Genomic DNA, 17,990 nt, shown 5'->3' on the forward strand with positions numbered 1-17,990 from the left:
AAGCATCTTGAAGATAAGGTCCAAACATTTTTCCCACTGGACATTGGAGACAAACCTGCGCATGTGTTTATCATAACCTCTTATAGCCACTAGAAGACAACAGTGAAGACATTTCCATCACCGCCCTGAGCCAATAGCATCAGGGGAGCTTTAAAGCCGTCGAGGGCACGCGGTGGCTCCTCACTTCCTGGTCGAAGATGGCGGATGAGAATGAGACAGCACCGATGCCGGAGAAAGAAGATGTAGAGGACCACGGACACTGCAGCGACTGTGAAAATGAAGAGCACCATTCTGACGATGGGTAAGAAGGCAGGCTTTGCAGCCACGCGGTGTAAAATATGGCACGTCGCTGTACGCTTTATCAAAGCGAGAGCAAACTAAAAGCCTCGGCGAGCTGTCGGGATAGACAGCCATCGATGGAGGTTGTCCCGTCCACTTGCCTTTACCCTATTGGTTAGAAACACCGTTCGCTTAACGGTTCTCTGATGTGATTGGCTGAGAGTGCGTTCTGTCCCTCATGTGGGCGGGCTTTAGTGTCGCTCTGATAGCAAGGCGTAGTATGGGGGTAGCAAACCCAAGGTACGCTTGGAAGCTAGTCCATATAATACAACACAAAACATTCTGTCACTTGTATAACTTACATAAAAAGTCCAATCATTGTTATTAAGTTGACTGTGTGATGTATTATTCGCATTTATATATTGTTGGCTCCCTGTAACTGATTCAATTCATGGCAACCCCAGTTGACATTAGCCAGTTAGCTTGAATGCTAACATAGCTGTCAAACCTCCTATTGTCTGTAATGGGATCTGGGTGCAGACAGTAGCCGCATCAAAAGTGAAACAAGCAAAACATGCACGTTTTTACACGTGCAACTTGATCATATTAGCTGTCCTGCCTGGCGTTGTTAACTGGGAAGTATACTTGGCTTTTAATTCCACTCTTTAATCACAGAAATATGAAAGATTCTTAATTGGTCTTATCTCCCTTGCTGTAAAGGCTTGGGTGGAAATGATTTGCTCGGCATTTGCTTCTGTTAATGTTTACAAAGCGATGTGACACACATGAAAGGACTGACGCTTTACCTTGCAAATATTAAGGCGTGTCCTGCTCATGGTAAATGCGTTTTCTGCAAACGGAGAGAAAAGGTGTTGCTGTAATGCAGTACTTACCTGCCTTTTTGTGGCTTGTGACCTCTTCAAAGAATTCAGTCTACTTGTTATGGCCTTAGTTTGGTCATGAGCAGTGAGCAGTTTGACCACAGAGTACATTTTGAAGGATTTTTGAGGGGCCTGAAGTGTTTCACAAGGAAAATAAAAAGCTAATGAATGGGAGTTAATTCAATTTGTATAACAGAAATATATATTTTTCTACCCAATCCACCACTGCTGTAAGGGTAAAGTGATGATCTTATTTGTTAATTGAAGTGAACCAATTCTAAGCTTCACTGGTGCTCATTTCGAGCAACACATGCAACTCCCCTGCACTCTCAACACAGATGGAAACAAAGAATGGTTCTGGCTGTTAGCTGGTCTACTCTGTTGAAATGGAAGCCTGTGGAACAAACTATTGAATGTTTTGTTGTCCATTGTCCCAGTCACTAACTGACCTCTTGTACATACATATGTACACACGTGCCGACACCATACACTGTTCTCCCAGAGGTCATGTGATTCACCATCTGTGCTGGTGTTACAAATACAGGCCAATGCTTGGCCTCTCTTCCCTCTTGGACGCTAATGAGATTATCCTCTGTAAGTATGCAGTCTTTCTCCGGCCAGAAGATGGGATAGCTGGGTGGGGGGTGTGTGTGTGGATCCTCAGGTTTGAAATTACCAAAAAAGGAGGGTTTATGTCACACAGGCTTTGGGAGGGGGTTGCAGGGACTACCTTTGGTGATTTATACTATCGTATGCCTTTTTGAATCTTCTGTATCCGCACAAACCACTAATACAGGTGATGGTGGATAGGGACACAGTCCATATGTTTCCAGTACTCTACTTTACTTTATGCGTTCTGCCAGTTTCTTAACATTTTATGTTGGGTTTTGTTCCAATAGACCACTGTAGTTGTTTAACTAATGGTGACTTTGTTTCAATTCTGAAATATGATGTCAATGCAGCCCTACATGTATGGTTGGGTCACTTAAAGGGGACATAATATGTTAATTTTCAGGTTCCTACTAGAATGTGTGTACATGCTTTCATTTGCTCATACTGTCTATTTAAGCCCCTCTACTGTAAAACCAAGTCTGCTCTGATTGGCTTGCGAGAGAAATTGCAAGCCTCTAGCCTCTGGTGGAGATACTCAGGCAGGGGGGGGCGGTATATTTTATTGATCCGGCACATATGGGAAGGGGAGCTGAATCGGAAAGGCTTGTTCTGGGTTAGACACACTGTCTTCTTTGATGATAAGATGCATGTTTTTAATGATTCAGTTTGATATTTAGATCTAGGCTGATGTTCTAGTATTTAATACAAAAGTGTGTGTGTGTGTGTGTGTGTGTGCAGCTTCACGACATGGCTTTCTCTGGGATATTTGAGTAATAATACGGATGTCTTCTGTTTCTGTGCTTTCAGTGACAGGGGTCTGGGTGACGACACTGGCGCCAAGAAGAAGAAAAAGAAGCAGAAAAAGAAGAAGAAATCTGCTGCCACAGAAGCAGTTCAGGACCCTCTTGCCAAGGCATGAATTCCTTCATTTTTCAGTCAAAATTCAATATAGCTCACAGTGCAGCTCTCAGACACTGCATGCTTACATCCACATAATGAAATGTCTCATCTACCTTGGCCCTCACAGCTGGCACCATACAGAATAGAGATTAATGATTTATTTGAGTGGATTAGCCCTTTTAACACTGTTAATTTCCAAACAGGTGAATTCATTGCCAGCTGATAAGCTACAGGAGATCCAAAAGGCCATTGAACTGTTCTCTGTCGGCCAAGGCCCTGCCAAAACCATGGAGGAGGCAACTCGTAGGAGTTACCAATTCTGGGACACGCAGCCTGTTCCCAAGCTAGGTAGGAGCTCTCAGTTCTGTTGTAAGACTTACAAGCCATGTGTCATGTATTGTGGGTTACCGAGCTTAATGTCAGAAACCGTTTTGTTTACATTCAGGGGAGACCGTGACATCACATGGCTCCATTGAACCTGACAAAGACAATATTCGCGAGGAGCCCTACAGCCTCCCGCAGGGCTTCAGCTGGGACACCCTCGACTTGGGGGACGCTGGTGTGGTAAGAGTGTATAAACACACACTCGTAGCAGGAATGCACATGAGAAATTCACCTTTTTTAGTAACAATTAGCTGGATGCTCAGTTTTCTTTTGCTTCATTTAGTTAAAAAGACAGTCTATTGTCACAAAAGTGTAGCTCACATAAAACAAACTCAGAAGCCTTAATACCAAGAGGTTAAGATACCAGAATCTATTATATTATATATTTACAATGCTGAATTTTAAGTGTGCATGTACAGCATGTGTATTGTTAAAATAAATATTCCCCCTGCATTGATGCAGAGCAGGTGGGTTTGGCAGTAGAGCATCAGTGTTTCATGTATTGTAGTGGGCACATAGACATGAAGACTATAGAGAAGTATACGCATACTGAAAGATTGGTTATTATGTTGGTTTGCCTTTTTGTATCATTTTAATAATTAAACATGACTGTCCTGTGTTTGTAAAGGTCCTGATTTAATGTCTCATTTTGTCATTTCTGTAAAACCAGCTCAAGGAGCTTTACACCCTTCTCAATGAGAATTACGTTGAAGATGACGACAACATGTTCCGATTCGACTACTCCCCTGAGTTCCTGCTCTGGTATTTCTTTTAAGAACTGATATTCTTCCAAGTCATATGATATACCTGGACAGCAAATACTTGTTGCGTTTTATTCAATAACTGACTTTTCTCTTTCTCAGGGCCCTGCGGCCCCCTGGATGGTTGCCCCAGTGGCATTGTGGGGTGAGGGTTAACTCCAACCAGAAGCTGGTAGGCTTCATCAGCGCCATTCCTGCCTCCATCTGCATCTACGACATGTAAGTGGATTGAATCAACTGCGTCACATACTACGTGAAGTGTGTGTGTGTGTGTGTGTGTGTGTGTCTGTTAAACTCTAAAGGTTTGTTGCAGAGTCACTCGCATAATGAATTATTTCCCTTGATGTTTAGAGAAAAGAAAATGGTTGAGATCAATTTCCTCTGCGTCCACAAGAAGCTTCGCTCCAAACGAGTTGCTCCGGTTCTGATCAGAGAAATCACCAGACGGGTCAACCTGCAGGGAATCTTTCAGGCTGTTTACACTGCTGGAGTGGTACTGCCCAAACCTGTGGGCACATGCAGGTGGGTCTGACATACTGGCGCTCTCTGTTCTTCTTGGTTTACGGTGTCACTGAGTACTTACAAATCCAGTTTCTTTGCGCAGGTACTGGCATCGCTCTTTGAACCCACGCAAACTAATCGAGGTGAAGTTCTCCCACTTGAGCAGAAACATGACTATGCAGCGCACCATGAAGTTGTACCGTCTGCCTGAGGTTTGTGAAAAAAAACCACACGTCTTTGACAAACACAAATCCACCGCATTGCCCTGCCACGCCTTTTATTCTTCTCCCTCGTTTTTCTCTCCTTCAGGCTCCCAAGACTTCAGGTCTGCGGACGATGACCAAAAAGGATGTGCCGCTGGTGCATCGCCTTCTCCGTGAGTACCTGAGCCAGTTCAACCTGGTGCCCGCCATGAACCCGGAAGAGGTAGAACACTGGCTGCTGCCCCGGGAGAATATTATCGACACTTACCTCGTGGAGGTAAAAAGAATATTTCTAATACTTTATACCAGAGACCTCTTTAGATAATTATGTCTTAAAGCAGTTCATCACCCAGAAAATGATCATTTGTGGGTGATGATGAATTCCTTTGAAACTAGTTTGTGTTTCACTGAGAGGCTTTATAAAAAATGAATGTTGTTCTCTTGACAGAACGATGGCAAGGTAACGGATTTCCTGAGTTTCTACACACTGCCCTCTACCATTATGAACCACCCTTTGCACCGCAGTCTAAAAGCAGCGTACTCCTTCTACAACGTGCACACCACCACCACCCTGCTCGACCTGATGTCTGATGCCCTCATCCTGGCTAAATCGGTGTGTTCCCTCCTTCAATCATTGTGTGTGTTCTCTGAAATGTTAACTCTCAGGGAACTAAAGAGGTTTTTTCTTCTCCTCTCTTTATCCAGAAAGGGTTTGACGTCTTCAATGCACTGGATCTAATGGAAAACAAGACTTTCTTGGAGAAGCTTAAGTTTGGCATCGGTGATGGAAATCTACAGTATTATCTGTACAATTGGAAGTGTCCCAGCATGGGATCGGAAAAGGTACATTTTCTAGGACGACTGAGGGTACCTGCAGATCTTAAAGTCTATAAATGTATTTAATTTAGTTTCCTTCAAATAAAGGCCGAAGAAGGTCTTAGTCTTCAATTTCATTTACAGGTCTCAAATATGTTCTATTGCCTGCTAGAGGGGGGGTAATGTTATTAGTTACAAAGTGTTGTATCACGCTGTGGGTTGCCGGGAGATTACACACACACGCGCGCACACACGCACGCACGCACACGTTGTGAGAGAGGGTTGTGTGCACAGGAGCCTGTCTTGGCCATGAAAGAATTGTTAATTCACATTCAACTAACTTGGTAGACCCTGCAGATGCACTGTAACCTATAGTTTCCCCACAACATGTTTGTAACGGCTCCTTTCTTGCTCTCAGGTTGGGTTGGTACTGCAGTGACATCCCTTTATGCCATACACAAGTGTCACCAACAGACCAGGAGACGGCAACATCGCACTGACCACCTGACAGATGGACTGATGACTTCCTGCTTCAGGAAAGGAAACCCCACCGCCCATTTTTACTTTTTGACCTTTTGAACTTTGACCTGCACTACCGCTGCCAGGCAGGGAGGCAGGGAGAGTTTTCCTGCTCTTCCTCCTCCCTTGATCACATGGACCTTAAGCCATTGTTACCATCCCAAACAACTGTATTTCATCTGAGAGCTGTCTTGTAGCAAACACGCGTACACACAAGAACAGTTTGTACAGATAACTGTATATCACAAACTCACTGTTGGCATACCTCCAAAACATTCAATACATGTAAATAATATCAAACATTACTGCGGATTATGCTCTAACACATACAGACTAGAACCTACTGGGGTTGTTTTTTTTGTTTTTTTATTCCTTAATGTTGGAAGTTCTTTTTGCAATTAAAAGAAATCTGTCATCCTTAAGTTTTAGAAAAAAATAGAAAAATAATCTAAATGATCAAAAAATATTTTAAAGAGGAAAAGGCTCAAAGGTGAGGTAATAAATACCAAAAGTGGTCACCAGATAAGGGCTTCTGTTAAGATTTCTGTTGTCATGCTTGACCCATGCGTCTCTTGATTTTTCTCATCAAACCATTTCCTACCAGTCATTACGGAGAAGATGTTTATGCCTTCTGGAGTTTTTCCTCATCTGTATTGACCTTAATGACGCTCCTCCCCAGCTTACTGCACTAACAGAAGATGCCCTGAAACACAGACTGATAACAATAAACCATCTCAGAGGGAGGGAGAAAAAATAAATCTGAATAGTTTTGGACGAGGTTCGACTGCCACAGAGGTTGAAGACATTCAACACATTTATCAGCAGGGATCAGATTTATAACGACACCTCTTGGTTTAGCTGCGCTGCAGCTGTCCACCGTTATGGGCTCTCAAGCTTTGACATGTTCTTGAAAAGTCTGCTTAGGTAAAAAGTTCTTGAGGCTGATTTTGAGCTCTTTTTGAAGACTTTGATAGCGGGAATCTACAGAAAGTCTTATAAAGATTAATATAATTAAATGCAAAAATGTACCCACATGAAAAACTGAAAGATCTGGACACAAGTTTAAATGCACAAAGCACTAGCTGTGTTTGTTTTTGTGTCATTTAATGACATAATATCACTGATATTATATCCCTCAGAAAGTGAAACAAAAACAATAGTAATTTACATAATCTGAAGTATGAGCACTGCAGGTAGCATTTCACCTCAATACAGCATGTGGAGCTCTACACTAATCATGCAAAATGACATCCAATATGCCACCTTTTAAAGTCTGAGGATTCAGAGTGGATGTTGGAACTGGTCTCGTGAAAAGCAGTCTGGACTTCCAGGACATTGTGCAGAGTGGGTCGTGATGATGATGACGGGAAATGCCCAATTTAAAAGAGTTTCTTGTGTAAAATGTTGGTCCAATTTGCAAACCGATGTAAAAGAATAATGGGTCTCATGGTGTTATGATGCAGGAAAAGAATGTGAAGATGCAGGTAATTTCTTTTTTTTTTTTTTGAGCAAAAAAATAAAATCTAGAAGTTGCTGTGAGGTTTTTTTTGTCAAAGTTCATGTTTACACGGAAAATCAATGAAACACTTGTTAAATTGCAGTAAAGGCAGAAAATCTTCCCTCACCGTCGTTTTGCTGAAGATTAAAACTTCTGTCAATCTACTGTGACCAAGGCCTGGAATTATCTTTCTCCAAGAAAAAAAGTTTTATTACGGCATGATGCAAGTGATAACTTGTGCTTTGGGTTCAACTGACCATGCAGATATGCAGATGATCAATTACGAGGTGTTTAAAAGGTGTGCAACATGGGGGATTCCTAATCAGATGCATGGATTAATGAGTTTCAACCAATATTTTACACATCAAACAAGTATTGCTGTTTTCTTCTATATACAGTACACTATTAATTCTGTTAAATAATACTCAACTTTATCTATACAGCACTTTTCAAAAGACGTTTCTGGACTTTTATTAAATAAAATCAGGCATTTTGTGTAGAAATGGAATAGAATAAAAAAATGTTTTGAGAAACAAATTAAATAGAAAAAGCAATTTAATTTAATTTAAATAATTAATTCACAAACGAAAAGCAATATTCTCTTTCTGCACCTTTTTAAAAGCTTTGTGAGTGTCATTTTTGTGTTACTCATCTACATTAAAATGTTATTAATATAACCTTTAAAGATGAATCATAAGGCCTCAGATAATAATAGTAGTAATAATAAAATATATTGTGTTTATATATAATATGAGTACACATTTTATTTTTCATAAGGGGCACTTTTATTTTTAATTGGTTTCTATTATGAAACACTCTTTTCTTGTTCTTTAAAACGAGGCGTCGCCCTCACATTGAACTTGACGTTGATTGGTTGAAACTGCCTGGCGTGTCCTAAAGGAAGGCTCTCATTGGCCGAAATCACCTGTCAGTTATGTAGACGGTATTTCAACGGGTGTAACGCGGAACTGAACGCTCAAGAATTGAAGCAATAACAGATATGGAAAAAGCAAATCTTATAGGAAGAGTATTCGCCAGTGTTCAAAGTGGAAATCACCTTACTGAAGAAGTTTTAAAAGATAATGAAAAGGTGCATGATAAATAGAAATCACCTCAGTTTTAGATATATAATTATGGCAGGAAATCTGGAATAATAATACTAAATACTTGTAGAGATTACAACACAATTCAAAAGTATGTCAGAGTGAGAAATAATAGAGGTAAATGTAGAAATGTGTTGAGTAAACTGTAATAAAGTCATAATATTACTACAGTACAGTAGGTGGCGACATGCTCCTTCAGCGTCGGTGTGTAGTCCTGCAATTAAAACCAACGAAGAAGAAGTAGAAGTGGAAGAAGAGGAAGAAGAAGAAGAAGAAGAAGAAGAAGTGAACAGTAGTGTGTTCAACGAGCTGCGACAATGTTGGTCGCTGTGGGGATAGTCTGTGTCGCTTTGGTCATATATATATTAAAGTATTTCTTCTTCAGCTCCGGGGCCCAATCCCTTTGGGAAGGACACTCGTGAACCTTTGAAACAGATGGTTCATGACAAGAAAGAGAAAAATAAAGTGCTGAAGCAGGGTAAGTTCAAATACCAAGGTCGTTATACAGTAACCAAAACCGAAAGTCTTTAATTATTTTAAAAGTAATATGTTTTATCTGTTTCCATATTTAACTCAGAGTTTGGGACTGTTCTAATGACAGATTTCCCACATCATGGTGATGTTGTGCAACCTGAAGCATTAACTCCTGACATTTTGGATTTTAAATGTAACCTAGGGCTGCAGAAATATGATTCTTAAAACAGAGAAAAGCAGTAAATTCTCACATTTGCAAAGCTGTTCTCCTGAAATCCTAAAATGTGATTGTTGTTGCACCTGCAAGCTGTTGTTTGAATGATCTGTTGCCTTTTTCTTTAGGTTTTGTAGCCAGTAAAGTACCGGACGACCTGGATGCCATCATCATCGGCAGTGGGATCGGTGGGCTTGGGCTCGCCGTGCTGCTGTCCAAAGCTGGAAAGAAAGTCCTGGTTCTGGAACAGCACACTCGCGCTGGAGGATGCTGCCACACGTTCACTGAGAAAGGCTTTGAGTTTGATGTTGGTGAGAAGGATTGCAGTCACGGTTTCATTTAATTTGTTGCTTGACACTTGCAAAGTGATGATCATACAAGTTGAAAATATGTCATTTCAATATTGAATATTTCAAGACAAAAAATTGACTTCCAACTTGCAAGACTTGGTCACATAACACCCCACTGTGTCCACATGTTTTCTGCCTTCCTCCCACAGGAATCCACTACGTCGGCGACCTGCAGGACCACAAGCCGTTCCGCTGCATGCTGGACAACATGACTAATGGACAGCTGCAGTGGGAACCTCTGGACAATCCGTTTGACCACGTAGTGCTGGGACCTCCAGAAAACCGCCGCCGGTATCCCATCTACAGCGGCAGGACCCGCTTCCCCGACGAGCTGAAGAAGTGCTTCCCTGGAGAGGAGAAGGCCATCGACGAGTACTTAAAGCTGGTCAAGGTAGAATCTTTTGCATTACAGATGTGATCAGGTGGTTTAAAGTGTCAGAACTAAATCTACACATTCAATACAAGATTCTTTCAGTGATCGGTGAACTGTGTGTTTCTAAACTGTACTTTAACACACAGAGGTTTCATTATCCAGATTTCTGATAGTGTGTGTCATCACTGATATACTTGAAGAGCTCAAGGGTCAGTAAATCAAAGGTCAGAGTAATTGGCAAGGCCTCATATCATACTGCGATATTGCATAATTGAGTTTCAACAGCGTTTTGCTTTTGAGTCCGTACTCGTCTCGTGAACACCTGGAGGGAATTTCTTCAAATTTGGCACAAACGTCCACTTGGACTCCAGATTGAGCTGATTTTAGATTTGACTGGTCATAGGTCAAGGTCACGGTGACCTCACAAAACACATTTTTGTCCATAACTCAAGCATTCATATGCTATTTATGACAAATATTATGACAAAGCTTGACTAGTTTCAACTTTATTTATTATTATAACAAGCACAAACATAAGTAAATGAGTAAATATTAGTAAATATTCATCCAGCAAGTGCTTTATACCTAGCATATATAATAATAATAATAATAATAATAATAATAATAATAATAATAATAATAATAATAATAATAGTAATAACCAATGTAATAGTCAATGTGTGATGTGTAATATACTCAATCTGTTTTGTGTTGACACAGCATGTCTGGAGTACAGAGAACATGCAGAATGAGCAGGTCACTCTTAGAGGGAGAAAGTAGAAGTTAACCTATAAAGGAGAGATTTATGAGACCCTTAGCATGAAGGAGATAAGGGAGTGATATGCGCCTGGAGAAAGGACCTGTTCTCACACAGCCAGTGTCCAGTTTTACATTTCCTTGCTCAAACTAAAATAATATTTGATGAGTAAGAATATCTCAAATCTTACAAATGTCCGAACAACCAGTGTCGGTCTATTACAGCCATCATCTGTGTGTCTTGTGGGTTCTGTCTTCAGAAAGTCGGACGAGGTATTTGGCTCCTCGCTGTGCTGAAGGTCTGCCCCGTCCTCGTGGCCAAGTTCCTGGTCTACACCGGTCTGGCTAATCGTCTGTCCTTCTTCTTCGAAATGGCTCCCCGCAGCCTGACAGAAGTGGTCAACGAACTGACGGAGAACAAGGACCTCAGGGCCGTCTTCACCTACATCTTTGGCACCTACGGTACGCCAAGCCGCAGTCCTGTTGCTCTAATATCCGTTTACTTCTTCTGTATCCTGCTCATGGTCGTTGTTTCCTTCTCTGATCTGCAGGCAACAAGCCAAAAGATACCAGTTTTTCTATGCACAGCCTGCTGGTCACTCACTACCTGAATGGTGCCTGGTACCCGAAAGGCGGAGCCACTGAAATTGCCTACCACATGATCCCCATCGTTGAGAAGGCCGGCGGTGCCGTTCTAGTCCGAGCCCCAGTCAACCGCATCCTGTTCAATAAGGCCAACGAAGCTTATGGTGGGCGTGATTTCCTCAGTGTTTCGAGACACAGTCACAGCATGCAGCTCCCGCTGAGCGCAGATTCACTGAGCGCGTTTGTTTTCATGCTTTCAGGTGTGAGTGTCATGAAAGGCCAAGAGGAAATACATATCCGCGCCCCGGTGGTCATCTCTGATGCCGGCATCTTCAACACCTACCAGAAGCTTCTGCCCAAGGAGTTCCAGTTCATGCCACGTAGGGAATAACTGCTGGAACGTTTTATTCTGAATGAATCAGTTAACCCTTTTAGTTCCCAGGTGACAACATCAAGTAGATATTCAATTTACAATGAAAGTAAGCAGCAGGTTGACCACCTGGAGGGGACTAGAGATGTATGAAGTTCTCATGTCACCGTTATTATCTGTGAGCTGTTGGTGAAGTTGTTCTATGTGATGTGACACTCGTATCATGCAGCCATCCAGGAGCAGCTGAGCATGATGAAGAACGGTGATGGTGGCCTGAGTATTTTCCTGGGTCTGACTGGAACCAAGGAGGAGCTGGGCCTGAAGGCAAACAACTACTGGATCTTTACCGAGAATAATTTCGATGAACTGTATGTTGTCTTTCATTTTGAGTTATGGCAAAACGCAGACCTGGCTCCTTTTTAAAAACACACTAAATAACAGCAATCCAGTATTTTAAAAGAAGATCTCTTCATTTAGAAACGTACATTCAGAATATAATGCAGCTATTTTGTGTGAAATCACCAGAATTGCCTGTTTTTTTCTTTTACAGGGTGGAGAAGTATATGAACGGAAAGAGGGAAGAGTCTGCTAAAAATGTTCCTCTCCTGTTCGTCGCGTCTCCGTCGGCTAAAGATTCGACGTGGGAAGAAAGATGTCCAGGTGCAGGAACAGATGTGTTGCAGCAGGTTTCACAGTGAAGCAGCTTTATGAGTCACAACATTATATAACACAACTATAATGTACAGAACAATCAAACCTCACTATAGATACTCTGGGGAAACGCATACGAAACAATCATTATCTAAATGTTATGATCGTAAAACTACACGGGTAATGTACAAAGCACAAAGTCTTATATTTATTTATTTAATGTTCTCTTATGTTTCTTCACATTAGGGAAGTCCACCTTGAGTCTGGTCAGTTTTGCAAAATACGAGTGGTTTGAGGAGTGGAAGGATTGCAAAGTGACAAACAGAGGGTCTCACTACAAAGAGCTGAAACAGATGTTCATTGACTCCATTCTGGAGGTCGTTATGGACGTCTTCCCCAAAATAACCAGAGACAAGGTAATGTTACTGAGTCTGCTATTATTAATATTATTATTCCATCCATAGACCGTGTAAAACAACTACCTCATCTACATATATTCACCAAAGAATGTGGGAACATCTATGTCCTTTGTTTTCCAAACTGAACCACCCTTTTCTTCTTTGGTTTAGATCGAGTACATTGACGCTGGCACCCCCATCACAAACACTTACTATATCGGAGCCCCTAAAGGTGAAATCTACGGAGCGGATCACGGCATCGCCCGATTCAGCCCTGAACTCAACGCTACAGTGCGACCTCAGACTCCACTGAAGAACCTCTATCTGACAGGTCAGCCCGTCTGTGCGCCGCAGTATCACCCAGAGGTCGTCTCGAGTTCCTGACGGGGACTTTACAGCATCATCTAAATTCATTTGGTGTGTTTTGTGTTGCAGGTCAGGATGTGTTTTTGTGTGGCTTTGCCGGCGCTCTCGCTGGAGCTCTCTCCTGCGGCTCGGTGCTTCTCAACCGCAACCTCCATCTGGATGCCATCAATTTGGCAAAGAAAACTAAATGTGTGAATACCAAATTGAAAGGGGAGTAACTGCCTGACGACATTCAGCTGAGTGAGCGTTACACTGTTTTTACACTGTTAGCTTTTTAAAGCTAACAACACCTCAACTGTTGATGCTAAACCAAAGGTTGAACATCATATGCAATCCTATTCTGAACTGCCTTTCCAGTTAACTCTTAACTCTGTGCCTTAGGTGTGTTTTGCTTTGCAGTTTGTAACATGTTTGTAACATGTTTCTCCCTTTTTAACATTAAAGATTACAAACACTGAATTAGTTGCAGTTTGGTCTTTGGTGTGCCATTTTATACATTTAATATCTAATTGCATTAATTGATATTTTGCCACTTGAATATGACTGAAACTGAGGTGTAGTAAGACATGTTGTCAGTATTAAAATAAAAAAATAAAAATATCCTATCTCAGATTCACTTTGCTGCTAATTACAAAGATTTAAACTAAACATTTGTACATTTTGTAAACGGACTTTGTAGGGCCCATTAACTACAAAGCTCAGCCATCATGTTGTTGACATTAAACCCTGCCTGATGTTTAATCCGGTAATTGTCTGGAAACCAGCCTCTTTCCAAACACCACTTTTGTGTTCACGTGCACTGAACTCAGTACATTGCCTTGCACCTGAACGCAGCATTAGTTTACAGTGACATTGACAGCAGCAGGGAGCACGTGTACAAGTAGTGGGCTTTGCACAATGTAAAATGTGAGGTTTCTGATTAGTTGGCGAATAAAAGGGGTGTGATTTCTTATCATTTTCGGATGCTGGCTGCAGTTATGCATCGACATTTTCCTGCAGGCGGCGGCATGGAGGGGAAAGTGCGCTCAGACATCTGAGAAAAGGTAAAAAACTCCACATAAAGTTCCATCAAGAGCGAAATTAAACACTTGTTTCGTGCATGAAAACAGAGTTATTACAGGTGCTTTGCGCCTTTGGTGTCTGTGGCACCTGCTAGCTAACTTGGAAACGTCAATTTCGTTAAATTAGCTAGCTTACTCTGTGACTTAAACCAAGTGTTGTAAACTAAACACGCCATATTTAAATGTTGTCCTCCTTCAATAGACATTTATCTAGAAAGTTCAGGTTCGTTTATCCTGAATCTGAAAGACCATGGACATCTGCACGAAGCCTTTGTGCTACGATCTCCTGGCAGAAGTAGGAGAAGGCTCCTACGGCAAAGTGTATAAAGCCAGAGAGGTGGGGGGGAAACAGCGCCTCCTGGCGGTGAAGAAATTCAACATTCGCGGGGACACGTCGGATGTCGGGATCCCTGCGTTCATGATCCGCGAGGTGGCGCTGCTGCGTAAAATGAAGTACTTCAACCATCCCAACATAGTCAAGTAAGTTCATGTGCTAACCTGCTGGAAGGTGATAAACACGTACTGAAAGTGTCTCTTTGTTGCTGTTATTGCTCTATTGTTTGTTTTATTAAACGTCCAGGCTGTTGGATGCATCTGCTGTCCCGGTGGGGAGGAGCTTGGATCTCACTCTGGTGCTGGAATACATCGACCAGGACCTTTCCACCTACATCTCCAAGGTTCCTGCTTCTGGACTGAGTCGTGACTGTATTAAGGTTTGAACATTGGAGTCAGGTCTCCCACTGCACTCCCAACGATCGCTCTGGAGATAAATCTGCTATATAATTACAAATCACTTATCTTATCAACTCTTACACCTCCATCATGCAATCTCAAATCCTACTGTACATCCTCACACATTGTGCCACATGGTGTGCGTGTAGGATCTAGCATAACTAAGTACGCAGGCCTCGCCTCAGGGAACAACGCTCGTAGTATGTTCGTGTGTTTCTTATCATCTTGCAAAACTGGAATTCCCTGTTTCACCAGCATAACGTTGTCCTTCAACACACGGCCAACTGTTAAACAGCACGTGTAAACTCAGCTGAGTTTCATCAATCACCTTATTGCTGCAATACGGTTGCAATGAAATCCTTTACCGTCCACCCTATGTGATGTATTTACCAATCACTGATCTGATAACTGGTCTTATAATACATCCTGACTTCACAAGTTGATAAGTATCTCCTGAATGCACAAGTCAACAGCTGAAAAGCATTCAGTGTTGAAGATGCTGCTGTCTGTCGGTGCAGGATGTGATGCAGCAGCTGCTGCAAGGATTGGACTTCCTCCACACAAACATGGTGCTGCACCGGGACATGAAACCAGAAAACATCCTGATCAGCAGCCGTGGAGAAGTCAAGATCGCAGACTTTGGACTGGCGCGCATCTACACCTACAATATCGCCCTCACTCCAGGTGTAAGTGAGGCAACACACTAAGAGTAGTCGTCAATATAAATGTACACTGCAGTAATCCTCTGCAGCCAGTTTACAAGCCTGTTCCTATATATAGCTCTGTTCATAAGCCTGAGGGGAAACATGTTCTTTTGTCACCTCTCCCACCCCTGGCTGTGTGTCTTCCTTATTTCTTGCATCCTCTCTCTGTTCAGGTGGTTACGCTTTGGTACAGAGCTCCCGAGGTGCTGCTGAACTCTGTTTACATGTCCTCAGTGGACATGTGGAGCGCCGGCTGCATCTTTGCGGAGCTCTTCCTCTTGAGGTAAGGAGTCTGTGTCTGGCTGGAGGTGAACCGTGGCACTAGAGTGTGTTATCTAAGATGTAAAACGTTCGCCACAGTTGTCAGATAAAGAGATAAAGTTGACAGTTGAACACTTGTATCCCACAGACCACTGTTTCAGGGATACACAGAGGTACAGCAGCTGCAGAAAATCTTCGAGTGAGTATTTTTCTCATATATATATATCTATAGATATATATCTATATATATATAGATATATATCTATAGATATATATATCTATATATATAGATATATATACACATACTTATAGAAAAGGAAGGAACACTTCACCCCCAACATGATCATTTGTATATCGATTACTCAGCCTGTGTTACCTCGAATCCCTGAAGAGAACTTTGCTTTTCTTGCATGCCTCCGCAGTGAACGAGGAGAAAATTGTTAATGAATTGACGCGACACGTTTAACAGCAGCAAAACTATATCACAACATTAGTTTACAAACTCTTACACAAGTGTCATTTGTCCAGTCGTCTCCTCACTCCTTCCCAAACACATGCAAAACCTTACAATTTAAAACTTTCCTTTTTTACTTGCTGAATTCAAAAGTTGCTCAATGGCCATGGAAGCTCCATCATCACAATAAGGAAGTACACGTCGTGCAGTTTACTCAGAAGCTGCTAGACATTTGAAATGGCAGACACACTGGTTATCAGCAGCCTGAATCAGTTCTTTGTTGTACCGAATGTTTCTCAGGGTGATTGGTTTGCCCAGTGAGGAGGACTGGCCCAAGGACAGCCCCATCCGGTACTCCGTCAGCTGGGGGCCTAAAGGCTCCTGCACCAAGCTGCTGCACAACCTCAGCCCAGACGAGAACAACCTTCTATCTGTGAGCACGTGTGTGTTTCTGTTGAGATGATGCCATGCTTCACATGTCCCACCTGGCTACACTTGCAGAACAGGTTTTTACTGTAGCGTAGTAATATATATAATATATAAATATGTATAATCTTGACTGAACGTTGCCTTTTGGAACGCAGCAGTAAAGTCAGGGGTTCTCTAAAGTCTGTGAAAATCATCCTCTGGGAACCACGAATGTCTGCATAATTTCATATGAATCCATCCAACAGATGCTGAGATATTTCTGTCGTGGAGTCATGTTGCTAGCATGGCTAAAAATAGCAAACATTAGCTAGTTACAGCTTCACAAATAAGAGTTGCACGCTGCAGTCATGTTGTTGTTGTGTTTCTCGGCCGCTGGTCTGAACAGGTAGGTGTGAGCGTTTTGAGAGTTGATACAGCAGATGATTATTCCAATAATTGAGATTAATCTAAACGAAAAGGATCACAGTAGCAGCGGGGAGACTTTTGTCCCAAGTCGTTTGTAAAGGTGTGACCTCTCCTTACCTGCAGCAATGTTTGGCGTTCAGACCGAGCCGTCGCATCTCCGCCGCCAAAGCCCTGGCTCATCCTGTCTTCACGAAGCACTGAGAAGAAACAGTCAGCTCCTTCTGCTTCCTCCACTGTCGGCTACGCTAACTCGTCTCGTGCCGCATAATCCATCGTACACTTTGTTCCAAACTGTTTGTTTTCTTTGATAGCGTTAAACATCGGTTCACCAGCATCATGAGAAACTGTGGTCACTTTACACCTTTTGAACATGAGTGTATGAAAACATTAGCCTGACTTGTAGAACACGGGGATGTTTCTGAAGGACTGCTCCGTGAAACAGTTTTATTTGCTTATAATTTGAGTAAAAGTATGTTCTTTAAAAACAGATTTGATTTTAAGTATGCTGTGTAATTCCACAAAACGTAATCCTACTTTGTTGTTGTTGAGTGTTACTATTAAAAAATAGGGATTGTGTTCTGCTGCAAACTAACAACGTCACTATTATGAGCCCCTCTAAGGTTTGTGTTATTTCACCGAAGCTTTTTTGTTCTCGACTTGTATATGAAGTCCTTTTATTTGAGTTATTTATGGTGTAATCACTGGACTGGATTACACCTGTATTTATGTTTGTATCGACAGATTGTACAAGATATTTTTCTACATAAGTTACACTGTTCATTCAGAAGCATTTCTATAAATAATTGTCTCTCAAACTCGTCTCTGCATTTGAATGCAACACCATCGCCAAACTCGTCTCTGCATTTGAATGCAACACCATCGCTGATACATTCAGGTACACCACTTTAGTTCTGAGACAGATTGGGAGGTCTGCTGTGTACTCTCTACCC

The 17,990-nt window shown here is 42.0% G+C and overlaps 3 protein-coding genes across 3 annotated transcripts; all 3 read left to right on the forward strand.

Moving 5' to 3' along the window:
* The first annotated feature begins 145 nt into the window (after positions 1 to 145).
* On the forward strand, positions 146 to 6,379 carry nmt1a (N-myristoyltransferase 1a). The gene is made up of 12 exons (XM_029438566.1): positions 146 to 301; positions 2,580 to 2,685; positions 2,876 to 3,020; positions 3,118 to 3,236; positions 3,727 to 3,818; positions 3,920 to 4,036; positions 4,169 to 4,339; positions 4,422 to 4,530; positions 4,628 to 4,798; positions 4,970 to 5,134; positions 5,227 to 5,364; positions 5,756 to 6,379. The coding sequence occupies exons 1-12, from the start codon at positions 198 to 200 to the stop codon at positions 5,774 to 5,776; spliced, it is 1,458 nt and encodes a 485-aa protein (XP_029294426.1). The 5' UTR covers positions 146 to 197; the 3' UTR covers positions 5,777 to 6,379.
* A 2,395-nt stretch (positions 6,380 to 8,774) lies between these two features.
* Positions 8,775 to 13,453, forward strand: LOC115011618 (all-trans-retinol 13,14-reductase-like). Its single transcript, XM_029436758.1, is given in 12 exon segments — positions 8,775 to 8,846; positions 8,848 to 8,935; positions 9,274 to 9,456; positions 9,645 to 9,886; positions 10,885 to 11,086; positions 11,176 to 11,373; positions 11,470 to 11,589; positions 11,809 to 11,947; positions 12,130 to 12,239; positions 12,477 to 12,646; positions 12,800 to 12,959; positions 13,064 to 13,453. Coding segments are annotated over 12 exon segments (1,833 nt in total). The 3' UTR covers positions 13,213 to 13,453.
* Positions 13,454 to 13,958: 505 nt separating this feature from the next.
* cdk21 (cyclin-dependent kinase 21) lies at positions 13,959 to 17,855 on the forward strand. Its single transcript, XM_029438002.1, has 8 exons — positions 13,959 to 14,037; positions 14,258 to 14,535; positions 14,636 to 14,768; positions 15,306 to 15,473; positions 15,665 to 15,774; positions 15,901 to 15,951; positions 16,507 to 16,639; positions 17,164 to 17,855. Exons 2-8 carry the CDS (start codon positions 14,306 to 14,308, stop codon positions 17,239 to 17,241), a joined length of 903 nt encoding a protein of 300 aa, XP_029293862.1. The 5' UTR covers positions 13,959 to 14,037; positions 14,258 to 14,305; the 3' UTR covers positions 17,242 to 17,855.
* The last annotated feature ends 135 nt before the right edge of the window (positions 17,856 to 17,990 follow it).

Source organism: Cottoperca gobio, chromosome 8, assembly GCF_900634415.1.
Source record: "Cottoperca gobio chromosome 8, fCotGob3.1, whole genome shotgun sequence".
NCBI classification, from domain to species: domain Eukaryota; kingdom Metazoa; phylum Chordata; class Actinopteri; order Perciformes; family Bovichtidae; genus Cottoperca; species Cottoperca gobio.

Excerpts from the sequence above, each read along its gene's own strand:
- nmt1a (XM_029438566.1), top strand. The coding sequence starts at position 198 with ATGGCGGATGAGAATGAGACAGCACCGATGCCGGAGAAAGAAGATGTA. Across the intron at positions 4,037-4,168 it reads TCCATCTGCATCTACGACAT|AGAAAAGAAAATGGTTGAGA; the intron begins GTAAGTGGATTG and ends CTTGATGTTTAG. Across the intron at positions 4,531-4,627 it reads AGTTGTACCGTCTGCCTGAG|GCTCCCAAGACTTCAGGTCT; the intron begins GTTTGTGAAAAA and ends TCTCTCCTTCAG.
- cdk21 (XM_029438002.1), top strand. The coding sequence starts at position 14,306 with ATGGACATCTGCACGAAGCCTTTGTGCTACGATCTCCTGGCAGAAGTA. Across the intron at positions 15,474-15,664 it reads ATATCGCCCTCACTCCAGGT|GTGGTTACGCTTTGGTACAG; the intron begins GTAAGTGAGGCA and ends CTCTCTGTTCAG. Across the intron at positions 15,952-16,506 it reads CAGCTGCAGAAAATCTTCGA|GGTGATTGGTTTGCCCAGTG; the intron begins GTGAGTATTTTT and ends AATGTTTCTCAG.